General features: G+C 37.2%; 1 protein-coding gene across 1 annotated transcript in view; it reads left to right on the top strand.

The window, feature by feature from the left end:
• The window catches only part of PTPRF (protein tyrosine phosphatase receptor type F), a 609,016-nt gene that overhangs the window by 488,830 nt on the left and 93,830 nt on the right, over nucleotides 1–26,356 (top strand). Inside the window, exon 7 of the mRNA XM_058175103.1 lies at nucleotides 7,449–7,559. Within this exon, the coding sequence (XP_058031086.1) occupies nucleotides 7,449–7,559 (111 nt within the window). The remainder of the gene's footprint in view (nucleotides 1–7,448; nucleotides 7,560–26,356) is intronic.

Here is a 26,356-nt window from a genome sequence, read left to right as displayed (position 1 = left end):
TGCACTATGTTGTGGAAAGTCTCAATGTCACTTAACTGCAGGTAGGAAGAAGATAGGGTTTAGAGTGTTTAATTACAGTAATAATTGGCAGACTGGGAAGAAAAGTGAGTCCTCAGCAGTTTTTCTGTTGTGCGTGAATGAAGCAATAATCCTCTCTTTTCCTGTTGATATAATTTGGAAGCCATGCAGGCTTTTGTGATGTGAACTGCTCCTTTGAGGTGAATGGGATAGTAGTTAGAGAAACAGATAAATAGGCAGATTTATTATGTAAGAGAATATTCACCTTTACAGCGGGCAATATGGGCTTTCCTTTTTTTTCACCTATTCGTGAACAAAAGCACTGGCAAAAACAATCTCACTGTATAGCGGAGCTGGAATAACATCATCTTGGCTGTGGAGAATGCCAGACAAAGCAGCTTGAATTGTTTCCACTGATTAAAAGCGGCAGCTATACTGCCCAGAGGAAAAGGCACTAGAAAAGAGCAAGGGAAGGAAATAATAAGTGTAAATAATTTAACCATTCTTTAAGAAGCAAGTTAAATGCGCTTAAAATCTGCCTTCTTTGTATTTACAGAAACTCTTTGAGTGTCTGTCTTTGTCACCCATTGGGTGATCAGTGCTGTGGATAATGGAATGTGGGTAGCAGTTAATCTCAGACACAGCATTTCTGTGGTTACTGGTATTTATTGATCAATACACGGAACATGATTTGAGGCTTTGTGTCCTGTTTAACCCTCTCTGTCTGTTTAAACTCCCCAGTTGTTTTGTTTTGTTTTGGTTGTTTTGGGTTTGGTTTTTTTTTGGTAAGTGCTTGGTGTTCAGATGTGAAAAATCTGCATTAAACCAACACATACCATAAACTACCTAGAAATTAGATCTGCATGAATTTCCCTGCCCTTACTAACAGATTTCATTTGCACAAAATAAAACCAAGGGGACAAAATCGGGGCTCAAAGGAGAGTTGCTGTCAGTTTACATATGCAGTTCTCTTTCTGCACCTCTAGGCAAAGCTGTTGATAAGGGCCAAGATTGAGCAAACCCTTCTATGAAAACTCCTCTTTGTAAGATTTGTTCATAGCATGTGAAGCTATTTTCAACTCCCTTGTAAAGAGAGTACCAATTCTCTCCTTGGCCTGCTGCACAACTATGCAAAAACATGCCTCAGCCTTTAGTCCAAGTGAAAGCTAAAAAAATGTCCTCTGCATTTATATTTTAAAACTGAATGGTGCAAGTAGTTTCTGCTCAGGAGGATCCTGCTACAGGAGTTAACCTACATTCATTGATTAGTTTTCCAGTTTCAGTTATGTAATCAGGTTTTTGCCTCCAGTGGTCCAGGTAATCTTAAACCAAAAAATGGTCTACCAACTACTACCATATTTTTTTTCCTCTTTACTCACAAACACATGTGTGCATACACACATTCTTATTGTACTTCACTGACACTGATGCTCCCACATCTTCTGGCAGAATAAAAGAGCATGGCTCCCATTTCTCAGTTGCTGCTCCATTTCAGTTGTGACAATGAATGATAGTGGTTTGCCAAATCCTTTTTTTGGGGGGAGGGGAGAACCAGGGATATGTAAATTGAGATCAGACTTTGTGTTCTTGGTGGAGCTCTACTAACCAATCTAGGGCAATGTTACTGCACATTCCTTTTTTATATATTATTATACCTGTTTTTCTAATACGGATTCTAGCTTTGAAAAACTTTTTAGTTTCTATTTTCTCCCTTTTCTCGTTGTACTAACGCTTCTCTTTAATCTTATTTGCATTCAAATTACCTCACCAGGTGGTACACCAATTAGAGGTAAGAATGCTAAACTGTGCCTCACATGTTCGTATCACTACATTTCTTTTTGCCATGACACGTTTCAGCAGTATGCCATCTCCAGCTATTATTTCATTCCAAACTCTGTCAGTACACAAGCTCGTCTGCCATTCCTTCCCACACGTGTTTGTTTTTGTTTATTTTTAGTGTCTGGCACCTTGTAGAATCATCCATTGCAGGCATACATAGGTCAAAGTGGGTTATTCAATGGAATAGTTGTGAATTGGAAGGTGCAGTTCTGGCTCATGCCACAGAGGGTTCTTTGAGCTTTCCAATTCAGTTACTGTCTGGAGCACTAAGTCCAGGGAGGGTTGAAATATCCACTGTGGTTTCTTTCTGAAGGGTTACGGTTAGGGTATTTTCACAAGAGTAATGTTATTTCTTCTGTACTACTGCTGACAGAAGGTGAACATCTAAAAATAAAATAATTCTTGAAGGGTCATTTAGGAAGGATGGACTTTCTTTGAGGGTTATAAGGGCATCTGTCCAGCTTGCCAGACCTTTCAATATGAAGGCAGAGGGAAGAGATACAATCAGTCAGCCCCATTCTCTCTGAAACTTAATACAGCCTTGTTGTGACTATGGCTCAAAGATTTGTTGAGAGTAAAGGAATCTGACATATATCTGGTCATCTTAAATCTTACGTTGTTGCTACCTCCAGAGTAGCAGTTGTATAGTCTCAAGCCTGCTAGAGTAATTTTTGTAATTTGAACACTCAAAGTGGTTTCTGGAAGTAATCCTAAAATTGTAATCAGTACTATGTACAGTGATCCTGATCTCTTGTGATTTCAGTAACTGCTGCTGTTGACTGATCCATGAATTCTCTGCTAAATTGTACTCTCTCAATTGTCCAATGTTACTTTTTTTTCCTTCCCTGTCTTTCTTCATTAAATCATTGCTTCCAATTAATAAAGCAGTCATTGGTTCTGGTTCATTTTCTGGGTGTTAATGTTTTCAGTTGTGTTAATATTTTTAGAACAAATCTGGATTGTTATTTCAAAAATGTTTGAATTGAGTTTAGTGGAAAATCTGAGTCATGTGGCCAAATGGTATAGGCCTAATTGTCATCCAATCTTTGGAATGATTCAAGGCTATCAGCTGTAATGTTATAAGTTCTTAAGCTATTTGTCTAAAATTACAATAAATCTTGAATCAAAACAATATACCACATGTTAAGTAGCCAAGCTATGCCTGTTTCTAGCCCTATCTTTACTCATACCAGACTGAGGCTTTTCCTGTATTTAACTGTCATATGTGTTTCTTACCAACAAGTGAGAACATTAACAACTTGGCACCAGAACCGCCATATGTTTGGTATATCCTTTTTGAGAGAATTGACTTACTGCTATAATGAGAATCATCCATCTCATAAAACATAAATCTCTCTATCTGAGTTCTAATGAGGTATTTTAAGAGTTTGCCTGACATTATTTAAAACGCATGTGTCCTGTTTGAATGTCAAAGCCGACATTTTTCTAAGTGCCAAGAGCCACCTCTTGGCATCTCATACGGGATTTCTGTCAGACTGACACCTTTTGTTAAACATACAGGCTACTGAATCTCTAGAAGGGTAGAGGAAAGCATTTTTATGAAGGGAGGTTATGCTCACATAATGATAATGTTCTGAGGTCTTCCTAAAGGTAAGTTGCTGCATTTCCATGATGTATTAATTTGATTGAAATGAGACTCGACTAATGGATTATTGTGCCTGCAATAAGTTGTATGTTTATTTTCAATTATGCATAGTTGCTCGGTACATTGGATAGGAAAACCAGGCAATCTCTCTTGAGCAAAGGTGTGAAGGAAATCAGATAAAATAGCCGGAGAAGCAGGGTGTTCTGTTTTGAAAACTAACCTTTCTGTTGGCCTTGCAGCCATGAGTCCTACCTTTCCTCTGCAGAGATGCTGTCATTTTTCTAAGAGCTCTGTATTTGTGAGGCATGTTGTCACTTTTAACATTACCCCTTTGCCTTTCAGGTGAGACCCAGGCTGAAAGGTCAGGGTGAGTTTTGTTAGATTGTTCAGAGATATATGGCTCCAGTTGCTGATTGGCAGATTAGAGAAGAGGATAGATGAATGGACATGCGTTTTCAGGGATGATCACTAGATTGCAACAAATGAACTTTTAGAAGAAGGGATTTGTTTCTCTTTTATCAAATGCCGCTTCCTCTATTGCCACAAAATAAGCACAATGGAAAATTAGATCTTCTGATCTTCTGTTCTCTTGGAGCAGTTAGTGCTATCATGTCAGACTTGATGCAGGCAGCCCATCCTCCTCACCAAAAGCTTCTGTGTAGTCACCAGGGCACTCACTCATTCAATATTTGATAGCACTGTTAGCTTCCAAAATTGGTGATACAGCCAAATGCCACTGTAGTTGTCTAGTGACTCGGTGATAACGTTTCTATGATGCTATGTCATAACAGATACATGGGAAACAGTTAAAACAGGTACTTAACACTTTTCTCTGCCCTAATATGAATTTTATATGTTCAAAGCAAAAGGAACGTGAATTTAAAATACAAATACCTAAAACCTGACAGAGAAAAGCTGATTAATCTTTCATCTAATTCTTCTGATGTTATACAAATTTAATACTGCTTAACCCTGCTAAGAGACTGCCACCCTTCGGCAGTTTTGCAATTTTACTTCCTGCAAAGCTTGCAAATCTCCCTCCCTCCTTTCTAAAGTGGAATAAAAAAGAAAAGGTGTTTGAAGTCTAGATGTATGATATATCTAAAAAAGCCAATTGGTGGCTGAATTGTATTCCTATATTTGCCTTGTGAGCTGCTCAGTTCAAAGATCTTGCAGTGACTGCAGTCCTTGCAGAAATCACAAAAACTCAGTTTCAGTCCAGATCTGACATGCCAATCATAAACCTCAGGGAGGAAACAATTAAGCAGGATCATAATGAGCTTCAACAGGAAAATTGCCGGGTTGATTCCCTTTCTTGCCTAATTGCCAATAAATTGGGCTTGGAGGTATTTTGGTTGTCATTCTGTGAGGTTCATGTGATTATTAGAAATGCATATTTACAGAGCAACACAGACATGGCTCTCATTTGTCTGTAGCTAATTTTATCCTCCTATAACTCTGTACAGAATTGCCACTTTGATCCACTCGAAATAAAAAATAGCATTTGCCCAGAATTAATACATGCTTCTTGTAATCCTGCACTCTTATGTGAAATGAAGTCATGCAAAAGATTTCCAGTTCCTGCTATTCAGACGTCTTCCTTTCCAAACATTGTGTTAAAATGGAAGCAGAGTCAGTAAAATCTAGGATATTTCTAATTTGTAGCCTTAGCCCTACCTAAAAAAATAGAGACTAAAGGAAAATCCACAGGTTTTTTCCTCTAACCCCTTTTTATAAAGCCTTCCTCGTTGCCACTCAAATGATTTTCATCTGCCGTTTACACTCTAGGGCAGGTAGCACATGTACCTACACTAGAGAGAGGACTCAATATTGTAATCATCCATACATGCACTCACCTACCCACAGCTTGGATATATGGATCTATCCCCAGTCAAGGAACAAATGGTCTATCCCCTTTTTCTGGTGCTTCCCTCCAATTGTTATTGGCACACTGTTCAAATAATATATTTGTTTTATACTCGGAATGTCTAACAATAATTAAAATATAAAAAGTGTAAAATATAATTAATATTCAAAAGATAATTTATATAAGTTTTGTGGAGGGGGCATAAATTTACAGATTTTCTAAATTTAGAGAAAGTGGAAGCTAAACACAAGTCTCAAGAAAGTACCATTAAGTCTTCACTGTCCACTGTTCTAACATGCAAAAGCAGTTTTCTGAGCCCAATCTTTTAAGTCACAAAATTGTTTCTTGCACACTTCGTATAAATACCTAAACAGCAAAGGCATAAACTTTCAGGCTGTTTAAAAGTACAAAGTATGAAAGGCCCCTTAGAAGGTAGCAGGAGCCCAGTTTATTTTTATTTTCCAGACTTGATACAACAATAGAGAGGGCTCTCTATATCATTTTTATGAAATAGCAGAACATAATGAACTTCATTAGTTCTCCTGAGATACAGATTTATACTGCAGTCTCAATTTATTGTTGTAAATGATTTAGGAGACAGTAGTTGATTCACATTATTTTTCCTTCTATTCCAATAATATGAAAACTGAATTTAACCTCCATGCCTTGGAGTGGGAGGCCAGAAACAGCAATTTCTGTTCATGGTGCTGTTTTCTTTAGCAAACAGAAATGGATTCAGACTCTGACAAGCAGACAGGTTAATGCCTTTTCTCTTGGTTCAAGAGTGTACATAATTTTTGTGAGTGAAAGCTGCCTTCAACTATCTATGGAATCTCAGCTTCTGGAATCACAAATGAAGTATTTATTCCCCAAGAAGTAGCAGGTCCAGTGGTGGGATTCAGCCAGTTCGCACCACTTCGGGAGAACCGGTTGTTAACTTTCTGAACAGTTTGGCAAACTGGTTGTTGGAAGAAATCATTAGGGCAAAGAACCGGTTGTTAAATTACTTGAATCCACCACTGAGCAGATCCCATTCTTGGAATAGCAGTATCAGGGTTGCTTAAAATGTTCATTGTTTACTTATTTTTTGCCTTTATCATTTTAAACCTACATCTCCCATAATCTGGAAGACAACAGAATAGAACTTAGTTCATTCACAGTGGCAAGATAAGGAAAAAGGATACTGTTTCGATATATTTATCTGTAATGTGAATTAATATGAAATAGCCAGAGTTTAGTATTCATCCTGGTTGCTTGGATTGATATGATTGCTATTTGGGCTCTTTTTAAAGAAAGGAAATGGTAGCATGGTCTCATCCAAGATGTATTTTAAAATTTGAAATAGCTTAAAATTCAAAGCAGCAAAACCAATGAAATATCAAGTTATGTTACTATTAAGTACATTGAGAGGAAAAACCAACAGCACAGGATTTAGTGAGTAGAAAATGTATGGCCTGGAAAATCTTTAGATAAACTTTCAAAGGTTATGGTTGTACTATCTACTGATGTTGGTTCTTGTTGATGTTGTTAGTAGACAGAACAATATAATTATAGGTAAAATAAATAGAAACGAGGGATTTTTCAAGGTGAAAAAGTTGTGGTCCTTTTTATTGCTAGGCTTAAGGGTAAATTAATAATAGTTTGTTGTGGAATGAAGTGTATTTTATAGATTAAGATAGTTAAAGGAAGATAGTGAACTAAGATTAGATTCCTTTGGATTTATTTATTTATTTATTGTGTGTTTATTGGGGTTGTATTTTGTTTTTGTGTTCATATAACACATAGAACTATTTACAACAATTTAAAATATTGTATAATATTTTGCTCTGGAAAAAATATTCAGCCTAATTATTTTAAGTCTGGATTCTTTTGATGGTTTCTCCATATGGGAGAAATTTATTCGGTACATAAAAAGCAACTGAAAAAGTATCAATAATTTGTTTGACTATAAAGCTGTGAAGACTGGGCACAACAGATGCTTTATAGTAACAAGCATGGATACCCTACAAAAAGCAACAGGCATCATCTGTCCTCTTGTGTTCATGTTTGGAATAAGGGTACAGAGCAGTAACATACATCTTGTTATAACCAGTGTCGTTGTGTTTTGTTTCTACATAGGGGCTCTACAAATTGAAAACAGTGAGGAGTCGGATCAAGGCAAATATGAATGTGTCGCTACAAACAGTGCAGGGACCCGTTACTCTGCTCCAGCAAACCTTTATGTGCGAGGTAAAGTTTGAGAAGGCAAGCTTCCATCCCTTTCCCCCTTCTCTTCCATGATCATTGCCTCTCAGATCACCCATTCAACACTGCAGCAAGAGAATACTTCAGTGATGCTTTGTGAGTGATGAAACTAAAATCCCTAACCCATGAATTCAAGCTCTGGAAGACCCTTTCCTTTGGGGGTAATATGAGTGATGGTAAGATTGAAACAGTCAATGTCAAAATCTGTCTTTTCATCATTCATTCATGGGGGGAGGGGGAAAGATGTGGGGGAGAAAAAGTAAAAGAAGGAAAGACGGAAAGACAAAAAGAAAGACTTTTGGGGCTCTGTAAAATTAGTGGATTTTTCTTCCTAGGTTTGATCTTTTCTCTGGCAGGTGAGCATTATATTACATTGGCCCAGGAATAGATGTAGCTTTCATGTGTTCTGTTGATCAACACTTCCTCTACAACAGGGATAATTGCTGAACCTATTAGAATAGTTGCAATTCCTGCTGTGATCCAGCTGCAGTTTGTTTCATAAAGCCATTTTGCCAGACTATTTTCAAATCTCTGTTTCATTCCTGCGCTCAAAATAGGAAGAGCCTTGATTTCTCTTTGTAGGTTAAAGAATCCAGTACTTCATTAAGAGAATGCTTTTTTTCTGGGGTGTTTTACAAGGAGATAAAATTTTGCATCAGCCAAGAAAAAGTGATGTTAGAGACCCTTCACGGTTAAAGGTCTGACACTTGTCTAAAAGGGGGTGGGGAGGAAGCCTGCAGTTTAGTAGCCTTTGATGGGCAGTTAAACCCATATTTTATTTTTAACCAGAGTCTAGATTCTAACAACTGCTTGTTTAAATAGAACATTTCTTCCCTCTTTCCTCCCTCCCTCCCTTCCTTCCCTTTCTCACTCCCAGCCACTTCTGAACATACATACATAGACCATTTATGACAGAAAGCTGCCTTTACGAAACCCAGGAATGGTTATTCTAAGGAAAGACACAAATGACATGCTGGAAGATAGCTTCTCACTTTCTCAGTTGCTCTCATAGTGTTTAGACCTCATTTTCTACAGCTGCTTTTCCATTTTACAAAACAATTTTGACAAACTTACAAAAAGCTGAAGTTTAAAATATGCTTAGAGCTGAATATAAACACCCATTTCACAACTGTAATGTGATCATGCTTGACCTCATACTTTTTGTATTATTATAAAAAAAAAATCAGACCAAATCTAGTAAAACGAATACTCTGTCTCTAGAGAGCAGGAGGGGTAGAAATGTTTATTTGAATGTATGTCAATCTTAACACTGTTGGAAAAGCAATTGCATGTTTTCATCTATGTTCTCTTTTAAGGGCTTTTCCCTTTGTCCAGGCTTGCAAACAGACTTAGGAAAGCTAATGTTTCACCTGAATGCCTAGCTTGCCAAGCCAAAGGAACTTCTCAAAACCAGCCTGATTCCCTGTTTGCTGAGTCTTCATTTAGATAGAGAACTCCCTTTGGATTTTAAGTAGTGCAGTAAACTGTGGCCTCAAGTCTTGATGTGAAAAGCAGGTTGTTCATCTAGCTGACTGGTTGGCTGCGTCTGCAGATAAGGTGACATGAGCCCAGCTTCTGCTAGGAAGATTTTTCAGCCCTGCATGTATGGCTCATTTTCTATTTAACCGTTGTGCTTGTAAAGCATACATTTTGGAATAGAACTCCATTTTATTGCACATAATCTTTACAAGGTTGGATTCCAAGCTGCAGAATTGTGATAAAGCCCATAGTATGTAAAAGACAGGTTACTACGTAAATTGTCTCCTGTGGAAGTTTGCCACAGGTACTGTTAGCCAGACAATATTTATGCAGATGCTTTGTTTTGCAAAACAAAATAGATATCCTAACCAGTTGACCAATATTTTTTTTGTAATTCTCTTAACTCCCAGACCATATTTATACCTGTTTTATATACAATTAGGAGTTGTTTTCCTTGGCTTCTTACATCTGAGTAAACAAAATAAGGGATATGTAAGATCATTGTACATGTTGCTGTAGCCATATAATTACCTTATAATTTAATTGCTTGGGAGCACATGAGACTTCTGCCATGATGGTGGTTTTTTGCTTGGCATCAGTAGGGGTTAAGGGAGGGGAAGGGAAGGGAAGAAATGCTTATTTTTCCCTGCGATTTCTGTACATATATACATATATTTGTTTTCGTGCCTCCTTTGTCCCAAAAAAATAGATCTTAACACCCCAAAAAGTAAAGATAGCTAAACAATAATCTCTATCACTGCTTTCTCTTACATAAACTTGTTTGTACACTATAATCCTATTCCTGCTATATTTCTACATCAATAAAAAAAGCTGGTCAGAATGCAAGATTAAACTTTTTCTGCAGAAGAAACTGATTTAAAGGCATTCTTCTCCAAGGGTGTCTAGATGAGATTATGGTAGGGAGCAAAATTACTGTTATTCTGACTGAAAGGTCTAACTAATATTGCACGTTAATTCTGATATTATTTGTTTTTCATGGCACATAATTCTTTAATGTTGCCTTGGGAAGTTTTTTAGCATATGCACGCCCCTTATGGTCCTCTTAGGAATGGGGTGAGGTCAATAGTAGAAAGTTTTTCGTTAAAGCTTTTAGGATTATGAGAAGAGACCACAGAGTCAGGTAAAGTATTCCAAGCACTGATGATTCTGTTACAGAAGTCATATTTTCTGCAATCTAGATTAAAGCGGCTGACATTAAGTTTAAATCTATTGGTTGCTCTTGTTTCTCTTTCTGCAAAGAGGTTCTTGTTTCTCTTTCTGCAAAGAGGGTCAAAGAAGAGGGATTTTTATATTTTTGTAAAATAAATTTACATTATGATAAATTTAATTTCTGGTAATTAGATTGCCTGGTCTTTAATAATGTGCAATGGGAATAGTGCTGTAGCATATCAGTGATAAAGAGCCCAGTTTGAGATAGTAGTTTAAGGCACCAGACTAGAACCATTAGGCCCAAAGCCAACTGGGTGATCTTGAGCCAAACACTTTCTCAGTCCTAGGAAAGAGGCAGTAGTAAGCCACTTCTGAATATCTTAACAAGGAAACTGCATGGACTTGTCTAGGTACTTGCCAGTAGTCAACACTGACTCAAAGCCCCTCCAAGAAAAACAAAGACACAATAATCAGTGGTAGTTCCAAAGATGCTTTTTTTCAAAAGGCAACTGGAAACTTTTTCCTTGAATACATTTTGCTTGTTATCCAAGAAGCTTCTTCAGTTTTGACTGAATAATGAAGGATGAAAGGACTTATATTCCTTGCAGTCATCTGGTCATTAGTACTCTTTCTGAGAGTTGTGGAGGCCACTTAGGGGTTTATCTGTGGCCTCAGGGTCACCTGAAATGAACAACAAACGAAGCAATGTTGTCATTCCATACATTGCAGGATGGAAAAAGCTATCTGAAAAGCTCAGGACGATTTTCAACCAACACAATATAGGTACACACTTTAAACCTAAAAATACACTAAGGCAGAAGTTTGTCCACCCCAAGGGTAAAACACCCAGACACAAACTGAGCAATATGAGATATGCAGTACAGTGCAATGAGACCTGTACAGATCTGTACATTGAAGAAACAAAACAATTGCTTCACAAACACATGGCACAACATAAGAGAACAAACCCTTCAGGAACAGATTCAGCAGTCCACCTGCATTTGAAAGACAAAGGCCACACTTCTGAAGACAGCAAAATCCATATTGTGGATGGAGAGGACTGCTGGTTTGAAAGAAGGGACAAAGAGGCCATCTTCATTATGATTGAACAACCCTCTCTCAACAGGAGAAGGATATGACACCACCTAGCTCCTGTTTACAACACACAATCCTTTCAGCAGTTCCAAGAAGGTTCCTCACCCATTTGCACTATTCAGCTGACCCTGAGGGCAAAGATACACCTCCAAGTGGCCTCCACAATTCTCGGGGTGCTAACAAACAGATGACTGCAACGAATACAGGTGATCCTCAATTTACAACCACAATTGAGCCACGAATTTATGTTTGTTATGTGAGAAATTTGTTAAGTGAGTTTTGCCCCATTTTACAACTTTTCCTGCCACATTTGTTAAGTGAATCACTACAGTTGTTAAGTTACTAACACAGTTGTTAAGTGAATCTGGCTTCTCCACTGTATCTGCTTGTCAGAAGATTGCAAAAGGGGTTCACATGACCCCAGGTCACAGCAACCGTCATAAACATGAATCAGTTGTCAAGCATCCAAATGTAAGTCATGTGAACTTGGGGATGCTGCAGTGGTCATAAGTGTGAAAAATGGTCATAAGTCACTTTTTTTCAGTGCCGTTATAACTTCGAACGGTCACTAAATGAACTGTTGTAAGTCGAGGACTACCTGTATAAATCCTTCCACCCTCCACCATTCAGTCAGAACTGAAGAAGCTTCTTGGACAAGAACCGAAATGTCTTCAAGGAAAAACAAAGCCCAGTTGGTTTTTGGGGAAAAAAGCACCTTTGGGACAACCATGACCTGGATATCTTGAGAATCTCCATAGACAACTAGTGGTAGCGAAGGATTGGACTATCCAAACTTCCCACTACCAGACAGGCCTCATAATATAACAGGTTCTGTGTGTACAGACTTTATTGGAAGAAACACATTTGAGTTAAGACCTGCAAATACTATGTTCAATGAATCAAATAGAGGTTGCGCAATAATTTAAAAAGTCAATAACTATTAGTTGTTAATTCAGCCTATTATTCTTAACTATGGGCAAACAATAATGCTAAAAATGCATAACGTCTTTCTAAAATCCAGTTATGCTTGAGTTCCATGGATTTAAGGATAACTTTAAGCAATGATGAAAACTGTGTATGTATTCCTTGACTTACGACCACAGTTGGGACCATAATTCCCACTGCTAAGCAAGACAATTGTTAAGTGAGTCATGCCTAAATTTACAACCTTCTTTGCCATGGTTGTTAAGCGAATCACTGTAGCTGTTAGGTGAATCACACAGATGTTAAACAAAGCTGGCTTGTCTTTCCTTGTAAGAAGCCTGCTGGGAAGATTGCAAATGGTGATCACATGACCATGGGATACTGCAACCTGTTGTAAATACATGCCAGTTGTCAAGCATCCAAATTCTGATTACGTGACCATGGGAATGCTGCAACTGTCATAAATGTGAGGAGCAGTATTAAGTCACTTTTTTCGATGCTACTGTAACTTGGAACAGTTGCTAGAGTTGTTAGTTGAGAATACTTGTATTTGGAAAGGATTAATTAAAACCAGTCAGCTTGTTTCTGGTACCATAACCAATACAAGGGGAACTCCTTATATTACTGTGGATGTGATTGTCCTAGCACGAAGAACAAGCACAAGTCTGCAGAAAGAAATGTCATCCTTCCTTTTTGAAGAGATACAAGAAGCTGCTTTCTTTGAACCTGTTTCCTAGCACTAAGGTGTCTGCTCCGCCAGGCAGCATCTTGGCCTCTTGGCATCTTTCACGTCACTTACTACTTGATCCTTCACACAAAGAATTTGCGCTCTATCAGAGTTTTGCTGCAGAGATTCTCTGTGTAAAATTAGATAAACTAATTTTACTAGACAGGACAAGCTTGAGTGTGATCCACTCATGCTATAATAGCTGAAACTGTTTGGAAAGAACTGGGCCAAGATAAAAATCATTCGGTGCAAACATACCTCTTTTCAGAATTGCTTGATAGGCAGAAATGTAGCTAAATTCTTTTAAGTACTTGCCAGCACATTCCTGCAAGGATGCATAATTAAGAATAAGTCTAATAAGGTTAAAAAGAACACTAAGATAAGTACATGAGACATAGCTCTGTTCCGATGATTCAGTCACATGTGGATCTCAATACACAAGGACTGTTGAACAGTCCCGCCTCTTTCTGTGTCATGCTGTGATCTCGGAATAATGGTTCATCCATGGCATAGTGCAGTCAGTTGCTGAAGAAACCTCTGGGCCCATGAGAAGGCCCTGTGTGAGCTGCCACTTCCCACAGATAAAGGCAGGGAAGACACCCCCTGCAAAAAGCCATAATCTTGTACCCATAGGTGGGCAGAGGACTGTTTCCTTACAGAGGACTGTTCAATATCTCAGAGTATTGAAATACACATATAGGCCTACGGCCTGAATGATCAGTATCAAATTTCTTTCTCAAACGAACTTTCATAAGAAAAAAATGTTTAAAGATAGCAATAGCACTTAGACTTATATACCGCTTCATAGAGCTCTAAGCAGTTTACAGAGTCAGCATACTGCCTCCACATATATACTTTTTTTTTTGCAAAGACCTTCAATGCCAATTTCTTCCATAGGTTTTCCTTTTGTGTCTTTCTTCCACATAGGTATACAGGTAGTCCTCGACTTAACAACAGTTCATTTAGTGACCATTCAAAGTTACAATGGCACTGAAAAAGTGACTTATAACTGTTTTTCAGACTTATGACCATTGCAGCACCCCTATGGTCACACAATCAAAATTCAGATGCTTGGCAGCTGATTCATATTTATGACAGCTGCAGTGTCCCAGGGTCATGTGATCAGCTTTTGAGACTTTCTGTCAAGCCAAATCAATGAGAAATCCAGATTCATTTTAAAACCATGTTACTAACTTAACAAATGCAATGATGCCACAGTTACCTGTGGCAAGAAAAGTCCTAAAATGGGACAAACTCGCTTAACAAATGTTTCACTGAACGGCATAAATTTTGGGATCAATTATAGTCATAACTCAAGGACTAACTGTAGTACCTAGTGATATGACTTAAGTTTACAAAGACCAGTACAGGTAGTCCTTGACTTACGACTGTAGTTGAGCCTGAAATTATAGTTGTAAACAAAGCATCATGTGACTGGATTTGAACTTTTGTGACCTTTTTTTTTGGGGGGGGGAATGGTTGTTGACACCACAGTCATTAAGCAAATCCATTTTCCCCAATGGGCATTTTTTGCTGGAAACTGGAAGTAAATGCCAGAAACTAGCAAAAAAAAGTCAGAAATGTGGTCATATCATCTCAGAAAGCTGCAAATGGTCATAAAGGAGAGCTAATGACCAAGAACCCAAAATGTGATGTCATAACTGTGTGCTGTGTGTGCGGTCATCATAACTCCAAAAATGAGTCAAAAATAGCTCTGGGGAGATCTGTCATAACTTTGAACAGTCTGTGCAAATATTTTAAAGCACATAGCCAACATATATTTAGAATTAGAAACTGGCCTTACCTTAAAGTTACATTAGATGTCCATTATTGATAATATGAGATGATATGAAATTAAATCACTTCCTTTCCATTTCATATTATTGGCCAACTCCCTGAAATAGCACATGTGATTAAAAAGTAACTTGTTACTCTATAGAAGGCAAGTTCAGGATAAATTGATTTATAATGAAGGCAATCAGAAAGCTAAGATAACCTTGAGGAAGAAACTGTAAGATAAATGAGAGTTGACAATTGCACAAAATAAAGAGGGGAAAGAAAAGGGAAAAAAGAGACTATAATAATTTATGACAAGTCAGAGAGTAATTAAACATGGAGGAATAGATTTATTGGTCAGTCTCCCAAAAGGAAACAATTTATATCATACTCTATTTGCTGAGTTGTTATTGTTAAGTAGTAAAGTTTTAATGATGACCTGGTCCTCTGAGTAAATAGAGCAGTAACATCCTACCCCCACACACAATGTCTTAGAGACTATGTAAATTCAAATCTCAATGAGATTTAACATTTTGGGGCAGTAGAAGTGAAATCTTAGAGGAATAGTTATTTGTCTTCAAAAATAAATTTGGAAAAATAATTGTACTTTATTCAAATATATTCTGATTTCACATAATGATTATAGCTTCTGTTTTCCCTTTAATGCCAAATTTATTCTTCGATAGTTAATGAATTAAAGATAAAAATGACAGAAATAAAAAATAAACAAAAATAAATGTTGAATGGAACTTTTTTATATAACTTATAAACAAACATTACTGAATGTACAGTTGAATAGCATAAAATGCACTTTGTATAGTGTTACAGATTTATAATGAATAAAGAGGACTTTATACACAGTAGGCAGATAATCAGTGGAATATTTTAGCACAGACTAGAAACCTAGTCTTATTTATTTGGGGCATAAATGCTATTGGCTTATCTTTGAATACATATGCAAACATCTGCACTTCAAAACTAATAATAGTTAATAATTCCCCACATTAGAGAGGTGCAGGGGGCTTTGGTGGTAACCATTACCAATAGAGTACAAGTTGGCTCCCAACCTCACTGATTTCTGGATCTTTTATTGCTGCATTTTTTAAACTGCATATTGATTGACTGTGTATTTTGTCTTTGTAAACTCTGAGAATCTTTCAGAAGAACAGCAATCTATAAATGTAATTTTTAAAAGCTTCAATTCTCTTTGTAGTAAAACAACTATTTATTGAAAAGAAGAAATGTAGAACACAAATATTCTAAATGGAGAGGGTCTGGCTTTGGAATCCACCAATGCAAATTCCCTTTAGGGCAGGAGTTATTATTTCCATCTCTTCCTAGTTTTGGTAATAGCCAAACTGAATTGTTTACTTTTAATATGGGAAAGAATACCGCTCCAAATATTGAACCCAGCACCAGATGCATCCCTCAGGGCAAAATGATAGCCTACCTTTCTTCTAAATAAATCAGAGAAATGTAACTGAGAAGATGATTATGTGAAAGAAAAAAACATCCTTTGAAATAATTGTAATAAACATCTAAGGCCAGCTGTGCCATGTTTTAGGAAGAGAATTTTAAAAATGGGAAGGTTGGCATTTGTTTGCATAGTTCCTAAATTATGAGTTTAATATTCTTGTTGTTGGATTTTACAATAACCATCTATTGTTCTGATTTGATTCATCTTCTGTTTTGTTGTTTATTTCTATACTGAGAAGAGTGCCCTGTTATTGCTTCTCCTTTATAATACTGATGCTATTGGCCCTCATCAAGTGAGGCAGACTTAATGGCTATTTTTAGCAAATAGTGTCTATAAAAGCCAATTTTGCGTCTTGTAGTCGCTAGTAGGACAAAAGCTTATGGTTGCTTTTATTTATTTATATGGTTATTGCATCATAATGTTGCTGTTCCTACGTCCAATGTAATGTACTGCAATTCTTAGTATGCCAGGATTCTGAAAAGAGGGGGAAATGCCAGACATAAGGGGTGAAATGATAGGCTCAGAAGAGAGAAAATAAGCATTACAATTTAGTAGGTCCTGGAATATTTACTGATAAAACAGAGGCAATTTCAATATTAGATATGAAAAACTATAGTTTCTCCCATTCTTCAGTCTTTCCAGAGTGGAATCAGCTCTAATGTTTATTCCCTATAGTCCATTAGTATCAGCAGAGATTAAGAGATAATCCATCAGTAGTAAATTACAGGCTTGGAGCTTATTCTTGACTGACAGCCCAGCAAGGTAGCTATTTATATTAGTGTGTTTCATAAGTATCTCTTCCTTATTATAATCCAAAGCACTTTGGCCTCCAGGGTGAAGCCAGGCAGTTCAATATTGAACAGTATTATCCCACTATAATGTTTTGAGCATCGCAGTTTTCTTTTTATATTGCTCACCTCAGTCCTAGAGGTCCTTTTCATAGAAGGTGGATAATTCTGAACAAAGTAGACCCTTAAGCCCAGTTCTGATAGTAAATTTGCTTGTGGGTGGCCACAAATAAAATGGTTGATTTTATTTCTTGAATAACAATAATGGCAACAGAGAGCACAAAAGCATCACAAAAGCATGCATCTCTAATGTGTTAAACAAAACTAGTTTTAAATATATATCCATGTCATGTTACATAGCTAACGTTATTAATATAGAAGTCAGTTTACTAAACAATAGAAAAGAATAGAGAGTTAAGCATGTAAACTTGTATATGCAGCCCTAATTCCTCAATAGTCCTCCAGCCATGACTCCCAGTGGTAAACTCTTCAACTACAGAAAGAAAGGTGAGCTGGTATTTTATAATTCCATTTTTTTTTTTTGTAAAATACCCAATAACATCAAACTATATTATTCTCTCTTTAAATGTATCTAAATATAAAATATCTCCCAAACTGTATGAACACTGAAGTTCAATGAGAACAGATCTTATTTCAACAATGGTTTCTTTGGCTATATATTCAGAGGCTCAACATTTTAGTATCTTCACATAGTGCCTTGGAAACAACTGAGATTTTAGAGTGATGTAGTCCTATCAAAATAAAAAGGTACAATCTTAACGTATGCACCCCTCCTTCTTACATGCTCAGACATACATTCACACACCAGAAAACGAATCAGGCAACTCTGTTCATTCCTAAAGCAAACAGTGGTATTATTTCTACTATACTTTATTGATATGCCACAAGCTATGTCTTTTCCTAGCTTGCACAGTAACACTTCAATCCCAGGAAAGTAAACATTTGAATAGAAGGTACCTCTGTCTATCCAAGTCCAATCCAAACTATCCAATCACACTCTGTTGCCACTTAAACATACATTTTCCTTGAATCACTTGATTTATTTAAGGTGGCAGAAGCAAGTGAGTTATACATGCCCAAGGACACATTCTGGAATACCTTTTTGAGCTCAAATCCAAAGCATAGCACATTCCTAATATCTATTGTTAATGGCTATTATATTTTTGTTGACATTTCATTGGGTAATTATTAAGTCTCTGTTCTCTATAAAGAAAAGACCATTTCTTTATAAGGCCCGTATCTCAGCTCGCACTGTCAACACTGAGGATAAATTCTATGGATTGTTGTACCAAAATTCCATGGAATCTAGATACAGCCTAATGATGGACTGAGTAGTAGAAGCCTCATTCTATTTTATCCTTGGAAATTATTTATTTATGATACCCTCTACAATATCTGTTGTCCCATGAAGTTTTTTAAATGGATGGCCTGCTAATAAGCATGTTTTCCCCTCTTCTCTCCAGTTTTAAAATGTGACTCACAAGCAGTTTTTAATCACCAGGGCAGCCTTTACATTCTTTCAGTAAAGATTCGGTTTCAGACAGAGCGCAACAAATATCTAGTTTCTGTAAGGTCATTCCTGAAGATGAAATGAGATATTTCATGCCCTTCCGGAAAACAGAACTAACCTCTTACTGTCTCTCCTGCAGGAACAAAAGCAGGAAATGTACTGGATTGCCCTGCCAATTTGGGGTGGCTGTTATTTTCACGTCTTGCCCTCCTTTCTTTTATTGGTTGTTGTTTTTTTATACAGCTCTTGGTTCGTATTGCACTAATGTTTCTCTGCTGCTTCTAGCTGAGATTTGGAAGAGAGAGCAAGAGGCTCTTCGTGCTAGAAGAATTGCCACTGTTCACCAAGACTCTTCCTGTCACGATTTGGGGAGTGGGGAAATGGGTGTGCTCATATTAAACCTGTGAAAGGGAAGGTGGGATTAAAGTAGTTCTGCTGATATTGGAGCAGTGGTTGACTTTGAGATCCTGAGTTGAATGAAATTCGGTGCGTACATACCTTTGGATTGAATGTGTGCACACCCTTATCTACACTTGACCAGGGATGAAGCAGTTTACTGCATGTTGAAGGTTATGTGGATCTGGAAAACGAAAAAAACCTGGATCTACTATTTTGAAACAAGAATGGCCAATTTGTGTACCTATGTGTGGATGTGGGTGGGAGGATGTTTGTATATGAATTTGCAGAATTGATAGTCCTGGCCAGTCACAATCATCATGTTTTGTTTCAGTGCTGTGCAGACACATGCAGCTTGGCCTGTTTTTACTCTCTGTGTTTTTCCTTGTCTTTTTTTATTCCCTTCTCATCTTCATCGCACAATGTCATCAAACAAAACAAACTTTCATCTCTCAGATCAGCGAGAAGGTTGGTCCTTTTCACTTATTATCCACCTACAGTATGCCACCTCAGATGGGATTTTTCCAGTAGGGGATTGAGAGTCATCCCTGCAGAAAGGGGATCTGATGGCCGCTGGCTCCAAGCCAGGCCCTGCAGCCCTCATGGAATCTGCTTCCAACTTGCTATGACCTTGCTGATAGCATTGATCCACGGTTGCATGCCTTTGTTGCTTGATGTTTTATATGCACAGACTTTTATCTGCATGCAATCCCCTTGCAATTTTCCCTTGTTTTGGGGAGGGGGGAATGAATTGCATGTAATTAAATTATTAGGTAGCAGCGAAGGTATTGACTTTGTTAGACTGTCTTGGGATGTGAGGGGCCAAATAATACAGTATAAGCATTGGATAGAATAATAGAGGTAACTTAATTTTGGCAGCATAGCTAAAACACATTTGTCCCACCCCAAAGAATAACATGGCTTCCAGCTTCATTTAATACTCCCCTATCTCTTTCAAATGCTGAATTTATGTACAGTATTACCTATAAATCTGTAGGTAATTATGAACATTCTCAAGTTTTCATTTTGTACAGTATCTCTGAATCTCAGGGCTGTTAGTCTTTCCTACTCTGCTGTGTGCTTGAGGAAGAAAAATGTGCCCCTGTTTTATTTTTTATCTATTGCTGGTGGTGCTTTGGGGCATCCATGTATTTTAGAGAGGAAAGGAGTAACGTGGATGGCAGAAATAAGGAAGTCTAGTATTTTTGCTGCAGTACAATGTCAAGCCAGATAGTTCCAAAATGGTACTATGCATTGGGATGAGAGAGAAATTGTTTTTGAGTTGCTACTGCTTCAGCCAGCTGTAATGCTAATATAACAGGAACTTTTTCTTACTCAGGGTATTTATTCTTTTGTGAATAAGAAAAATCTTGTTATTTTTTGTGCTTTAGTTATAATGGAGCAAATCATACTAGGAATTGCAGTCTGTTTACACATCAGTTTTGTAGGCGAAGTCATGCACATCCTACAGTTCACCCATCCCAGCGTTTTTCTTATATTGTTTCCTACATTGTTCCCCTGATTTGTTTCATATATTTAAAATGATCTCACGTTTGTAGTCTGCACTAAAAGGTTCCTGCTTTCTTCAGTTTCTTGCACTCCATGTATAGCATAATAGCCCTAAATTGTGTAAATCTGCTGTTTGTACTTGCTTTAAACTGAGGCCCCTCAAGCCATACTTCATTAAGATTATAATTAGAGTATGTTTAATGAGCTGCTGTTGCAGTTGTCCTGAGGCAGTAGCTTTTGTTCTCAATATTCTTTTTTTAACACGCTCCCTTAACCAACAATGGAATAAAAAAAGTTTTCTTATTTCCAGTCTTAAACTGAAATTTATTGAAGGCGGTATTCCATGACATCTTGGCAGAGATGGAAATTGAGAAATAGGAGGAAGATCATAAAGCTGCATAGATTCTTCATACCTAGTGGTCTGTTGTGCAAGATCAAATAGCAGTGTTTCTTCCATGAGTTCTTAGAAATATATATCAGTGCCAACAGCCTTGACTGAGGGATGGACACTTAAGAACTATTTCAAGTTTGAAAGTAGTTCCATGTTCCAGTTTCGGCTGCAGGAACAATATTTACTTAGCAGTAATCAATTTTTCAAGTGCACACGTTTGAAACCATTTTACAGAATAAACCCCATGATTTCAAATGTAAAGTTATTCCCAAATGGATATATTTTACCACCCTTGAAGAAAAAATGTTGAATTTGTAACAGCCCTTCAACAAATAAGAACGGATCTCATTAAGGTCCGTCACCCATAAATGTTTTACAGTTCAATTATATAATAGGGTGAAATAGAGAAGGTGTTAAATACCCTGTGGGATGTTTCCTGGCTTTATAATTTGTTTGGCACTGAATGTTTAAATTTGTAAGCTACCTAAAGTAATTTAGGATTAAAGCAGCTTTCTAAATTTATTTATTTAAATAAATACATCTTAGACTTTTTTTGTCTTTTATTTTCAATTATGAAGGATTCATCCATGCATTTAATTATAGCTCAGAAACTGCTATCAGGTTATATATTAAAAAGTTAAATGTTGATAAAGCACTTCATTTTTTTCTTTCTCTCTCCATCTTTAATGCTGGGTTATTTTAAAAGTAAATGAATGCAAATTTCAAAACAGCAGTCTGATTTTCTCTTTCTTTGCTATTACCATGTCACCAGACTGAACTGTGATGGGTCCTTGGCATTGTACTGCTGTAATGATAGATACTCTGTTATATGGGGTTGTCAGTGCAAATAATTAGCCTTAAAAGTTATAGCTGAAATATAATCCAACAATGTTTCGGCCCTGGTTTGGAAATTGGAATATAAAATGTCAGCACTCAGGGATGCATTAAAAAATATAAATAGTACAGCATTGTTTGAGCAGAAGTTAAACCTCTAAATGCATTTTTTCTGCTTCCATTTTTCTCTCCTGCCGATAATTCTGTCAATAGTTGGAAAAGCCCCAGGTACCACCATACCACAAGAAGATTTTGTTTTAAGATCATTGTTGTAAGAAAGAGTAAAAGAATGGCCCAAATAATATTTTCAGTCTATACTTTCTCCAACTTCCAAAAGCAAATTAATTTAACAAAATAAGTAAATGCAATGGGCATTAGACAATAAAAGGAAATAGCAAACATCCCAGTTCTCTTGATCTAGCCCAGCTTTCTTATAAAGCAAATTCCGTATGCATAAGCTGAAACAAGTATAAAGGGGGAAGGGTACAAAAATCAAGAATGTTATAACCATACAACATTTTCAGTGGATGATTTATATAACCATTCCTCCTAAGTGAGCCTCGGTCAGTGAGCTAACCAGCCTTAATTGACCTTGGACACTAAATATGGCCAAATTTGATTACTGTAATAGGAGATAAAGCCTCCCGAGAAATCCATGACTCTTGGCTAGACCTGGAATCTATTTTTTTAAAAAAAGCACCAAAGCTAATAGCAAATGTATCTGGAAGACAACCAAAATACAGTAGTCACCTGAAATCAAGCTCAACTTGAAAGCTGCTCTACCATTTTTAACCCTAAATAATGAATGGAGAATTAATTTGCATGTTTCCCCCTTCAAAATTTGGTTGTAGTTGTAATTAATTAAATGATAGCTTTGTGAAAGTCAAAGATTTGTTTGAAATTTGCATTTGAAAGCTTGGCGATAACAATGTTGCCATTCTTTCTGGACTATCTAGACCAGGGGTCTCCAACCTTGGTCCCTTTAAGACTTGTGGACTTCAATTTCCAGAGTTCCTCAGCCAGCTTTGCTGGCTGATGGACTCTGGGAGTTGAAGTCCACAAGTCTTAAAGGGACCAAGGTTGGAGACCCCTGATCTAGACTAATCCTGGCTTCTTCTTTTTTTACCACAACTAGGACGCTTAAGATAAAGACTTATGTAACTTGAAGCTTTAATTTACATCCCTTATTTCTGACCCAGTAAGTAATGGACTAGGAGACATAGTACCAGTAAATATATTTCCTGCAGAACCAATCTGTATTATTCAAAATTTAAAGCCCACAATACAAGAAAAGCTGTGTCTCTGCTGCACTGATATCAACTGCTTTTAAATGATATTGCATATAATACAGCAGAGACTTTGTAAATATATAGCATTAGTAAATACACATTGCAGGAAAGTTGTCTGAATTTAACCTTAGCATTTATAAGTAGCCTGGCTAGTGGCTTTTACATTCTGTTTAAACCAGCCATCCTCACTGTTCTTTTCTAGGGAGTCCAAAACTATTTTAGTTTTGTTGTAACCATTTAATTATTATTACAATATCCCAGTATTAAGCAATTGCTTTGTACCTGGAAATTCTCAAAAGGAAGCTGGAAATTGCTGGGAAGAGGACTTTTAATAGAATGACCTCACTGTTTGATTAAATTTGAGAAGCCACTACTGTGATGTGAGAGACATGCTCATTGGCCCTGGATGCAGGAAAAGTGCACATTATTGCATGCTGAATTATTAATACTCTGTAGTATTGTTTGCTTCATCCCAACCTCTCAGAATAGAAATCTGGTCTCTGCTGGGGTATTTTTCTTACCTACATTGCTTTGTGGTAGGTTGGGATAGACCATGTCACTTACTTAATAATTTGATAAATTAATAAATTATTCAGCTCAGTAGGGAATGTCCACCTTTTGCAAGCTATATGTTGTTCCATACCCTGGGAGGGCTGGCAGTGCATTTATTCTCTGAAAATGTGCTAAAAGAAATCCTGAATATTATTGTCCTACAGTAGCATTTCACAAATGTGCTTCTTGCAAAATGTGAAATTGTTACTTGCTTTTTTTTTTTTAATCCCCAACCTGTAGCAAATCCTGATAGATCAGGGAAAGGTATTTTTAAAATATGTTTAAAACCAATTTGGTACCTTGTAAATTGGATGAAAATTTCTATAATTGGCAGATTAGAATTTCCTGAAGTAAATGACTTCATTGGCAGGAAGGGCCAAGAACTAGATCCTGGTAGGAATTATACACATATGTGGACATTGTGTAAGTGACTTTCATGAGCTGTACTGTTCTCTGTCAAAATGCTGTAACACTGATTGACAGCTCTGCTTCACTTCCAACACTAGTAGCAGGGAAGAACAAGAGATTAGAGTCTGGAAGAACATCAGCACCTGTGGATGGATGCTGCATAAGTGACATTCCACAGCTCTGCCAGAGAATTGTAGAGCTAATCGACAGTCTTACTTCATGTCCTATTGAACTCAAGGAAATAAAGTTGGCAGTTGCACTAGCGTTACATTCCGAGTTTGAGAATTTCAACTTGGGTTGACTATAGCATCTGTAATCCAATCCATAGTATCACTGGGCCCATTTTTTGCTCTTTTATAGACTTGAAGACCTCAGTGTGAGGTTTAAGATAAACTTTAAAAATTGAAAAGAAGGAAAAGAAGGGTAGCTTTCCCCTGATTCTTATTTAATAAGGAAGAATCTGAGCTTCTATTGATTGCCTCGCCTCTGTTCTTCCCTTGTGCATGATAAGAACTAAAGTTTGATTTGCTGCACTTTTAATGGTTATTTATAATCAGACTGGAAGGAACAAAACTACTGAGAAGATGCTAAGGAAGGCAACAGAGCTTGACATCTGACATCTTGAATTTTTTATCTAGCAGTTCCTCTCATTCTCATTTTCTCCTTTTGGGCAACAGAAGAACCATTCCTTTCTCTGTTAGGATAGATGGAGGCCAGCATATGGATTATGAATATCATAATGGAAAAAATAATGTATTCCTTTAGCCAAAAATTCAGAACAGAATAGACTACCAAAAAAAAACTAGGACAACCTTATTCCCACACCTTTAAGCCCTGTCCCAAATGTGAGGTGGCTACCTCAAAATCGGGTTACCACAATATGAAGAAAGAGATCGTCCGCTTAGTGTCAGTATTGGCCTTAGGGAGATGTGTATCTGTTTTCAGTCATGAGATTAGCATTTGGCTGAGTTGTTTGGGGAAATGTTTTTTTCTGTCCCTAGATCCAATCTTTGGGTAACAAAACTATGTAGTAAAGGCTTGCCTATAGGCTTTTTTTAAAAAAAAACTTTTTCCCCCTTGTTTTGTTTTGTTTGAAGATATTGAAGGGGGAGTGATTTTCATTGCCATTCATCCTGGAACTAGGCTAGAAGAGCCCCATGTCTGATATATTGTCAAATAACCTTTTCTCATCCCCTTCCACTAGAATAGTAAACAGCAGCTTTCAAAAAGGGCGAGAGGTTTTCTCGATAGCGCTTTGCTAAATGAACTGAAGCTCTTATCTGCAGATTCACAAGCTGTGTTCTTTCTTCCTAGTGTAGTCCTGACAGGTTCTTTTATGGCAACAGAGGAGATAACCAAGGACTGATATTTGAGGGATAAGTCATGAAATTCTATTCTGTCAAAACTAACTTAATTTTAACTACCAAGTATGCATGCATATGTTTGAATGTGGTTTAAATAAGCTGAATGGGAGGTAGGAGGTATTTTGCTTGGTTTTCACAGAAGTAGAGACGGCAAAGGCATGCTACTGATTGTGTCTGATCCTTCTGCATGAATTTCTCCCAGTTTCATTTCTGACTTCAGTAATTGCATTTTTGTGCATTTCCACCACTCCCGCTGGGGTTTATTTTGTTCAGATTTTATATATTAGTTCCTTTCCCTTTTTGGTCTTTTGTCTGTCTGATGCATGTCAAGTCAGTGAATAATTGCCATGCACGAGTTTGTAGCATTATTCCTAAAGCTTGTTTTTGTTTGAGACCAGTTTAGTTGGTGAGGGGGTGGGAAGTTGGTTGGTCCACTGTACTGAAATCCTAATATATAAGCAAACTTGTCCTCTATTGGCTCAGCCTCATGTTCATTGGGTGGGGGATGGGGAAGAGAAGAGTCCTGCTTCTTGCCGATCAGATCCAGGCTATGTTGGACAACCACCCCATCATGTTGACCCATTGCCATGTCCATCAAATATCTGGATAATTGTGTTAGAGCTAATGTGACCCCTTTTTATTTGCTTTAATTTGTGTTTATAAAGTACTTCCTTTCAGTTGGGTAACAAGTCTCTCACTGGCAACCATGCATGTAACTGTTGATTTGAGATTGATAAAATAAACCAACCTGTTTTTACACATTTGAAAACGTACATTATTATTCCTCCAGCTGTTATGAAGCTAATGTGTCCCCTTTTTGTCCCCAAGATGATGTGTAGTATGCATATTGCTGACAGTATTGTTTCATTTATCCTCAAATCTTCATTCTGTTGTTCATAGTAATGTGAGGCCTTCAGTGCCAGTTTTCTTTCTGTGAATCCACTGGACTGATGAATCATCAAAAAGAACTCAACCAAAGCTTTATTAAGGGTACTGTTAGCTTGTCAACCTGAAGTCAAGTCTTGTCAGTACTACCATTCTACGCATATGGTAGTAGCTGCACCTTTCTAAC

This window comes from Ahaetulla prasina, chromosome 3, assembly GCF_028640845.1.
Source record: "Ahaetulla prasina isolate Xishuangbanna chromosome 3, ASM2864084v1, whole genome shotgun sequence".
In the NCBI taxonomy this organism is placed as follows: Eukaryota; Metazoa; Chordata; class Lepidosauria; order Squamata; family Colubridae; genus Ahaetulla; species Ahaetulla prasina.
Note: the sequence above shows the minus strand (reverse complement) of the source record. Positions and strands in the feature narration are given on the sequence as shown.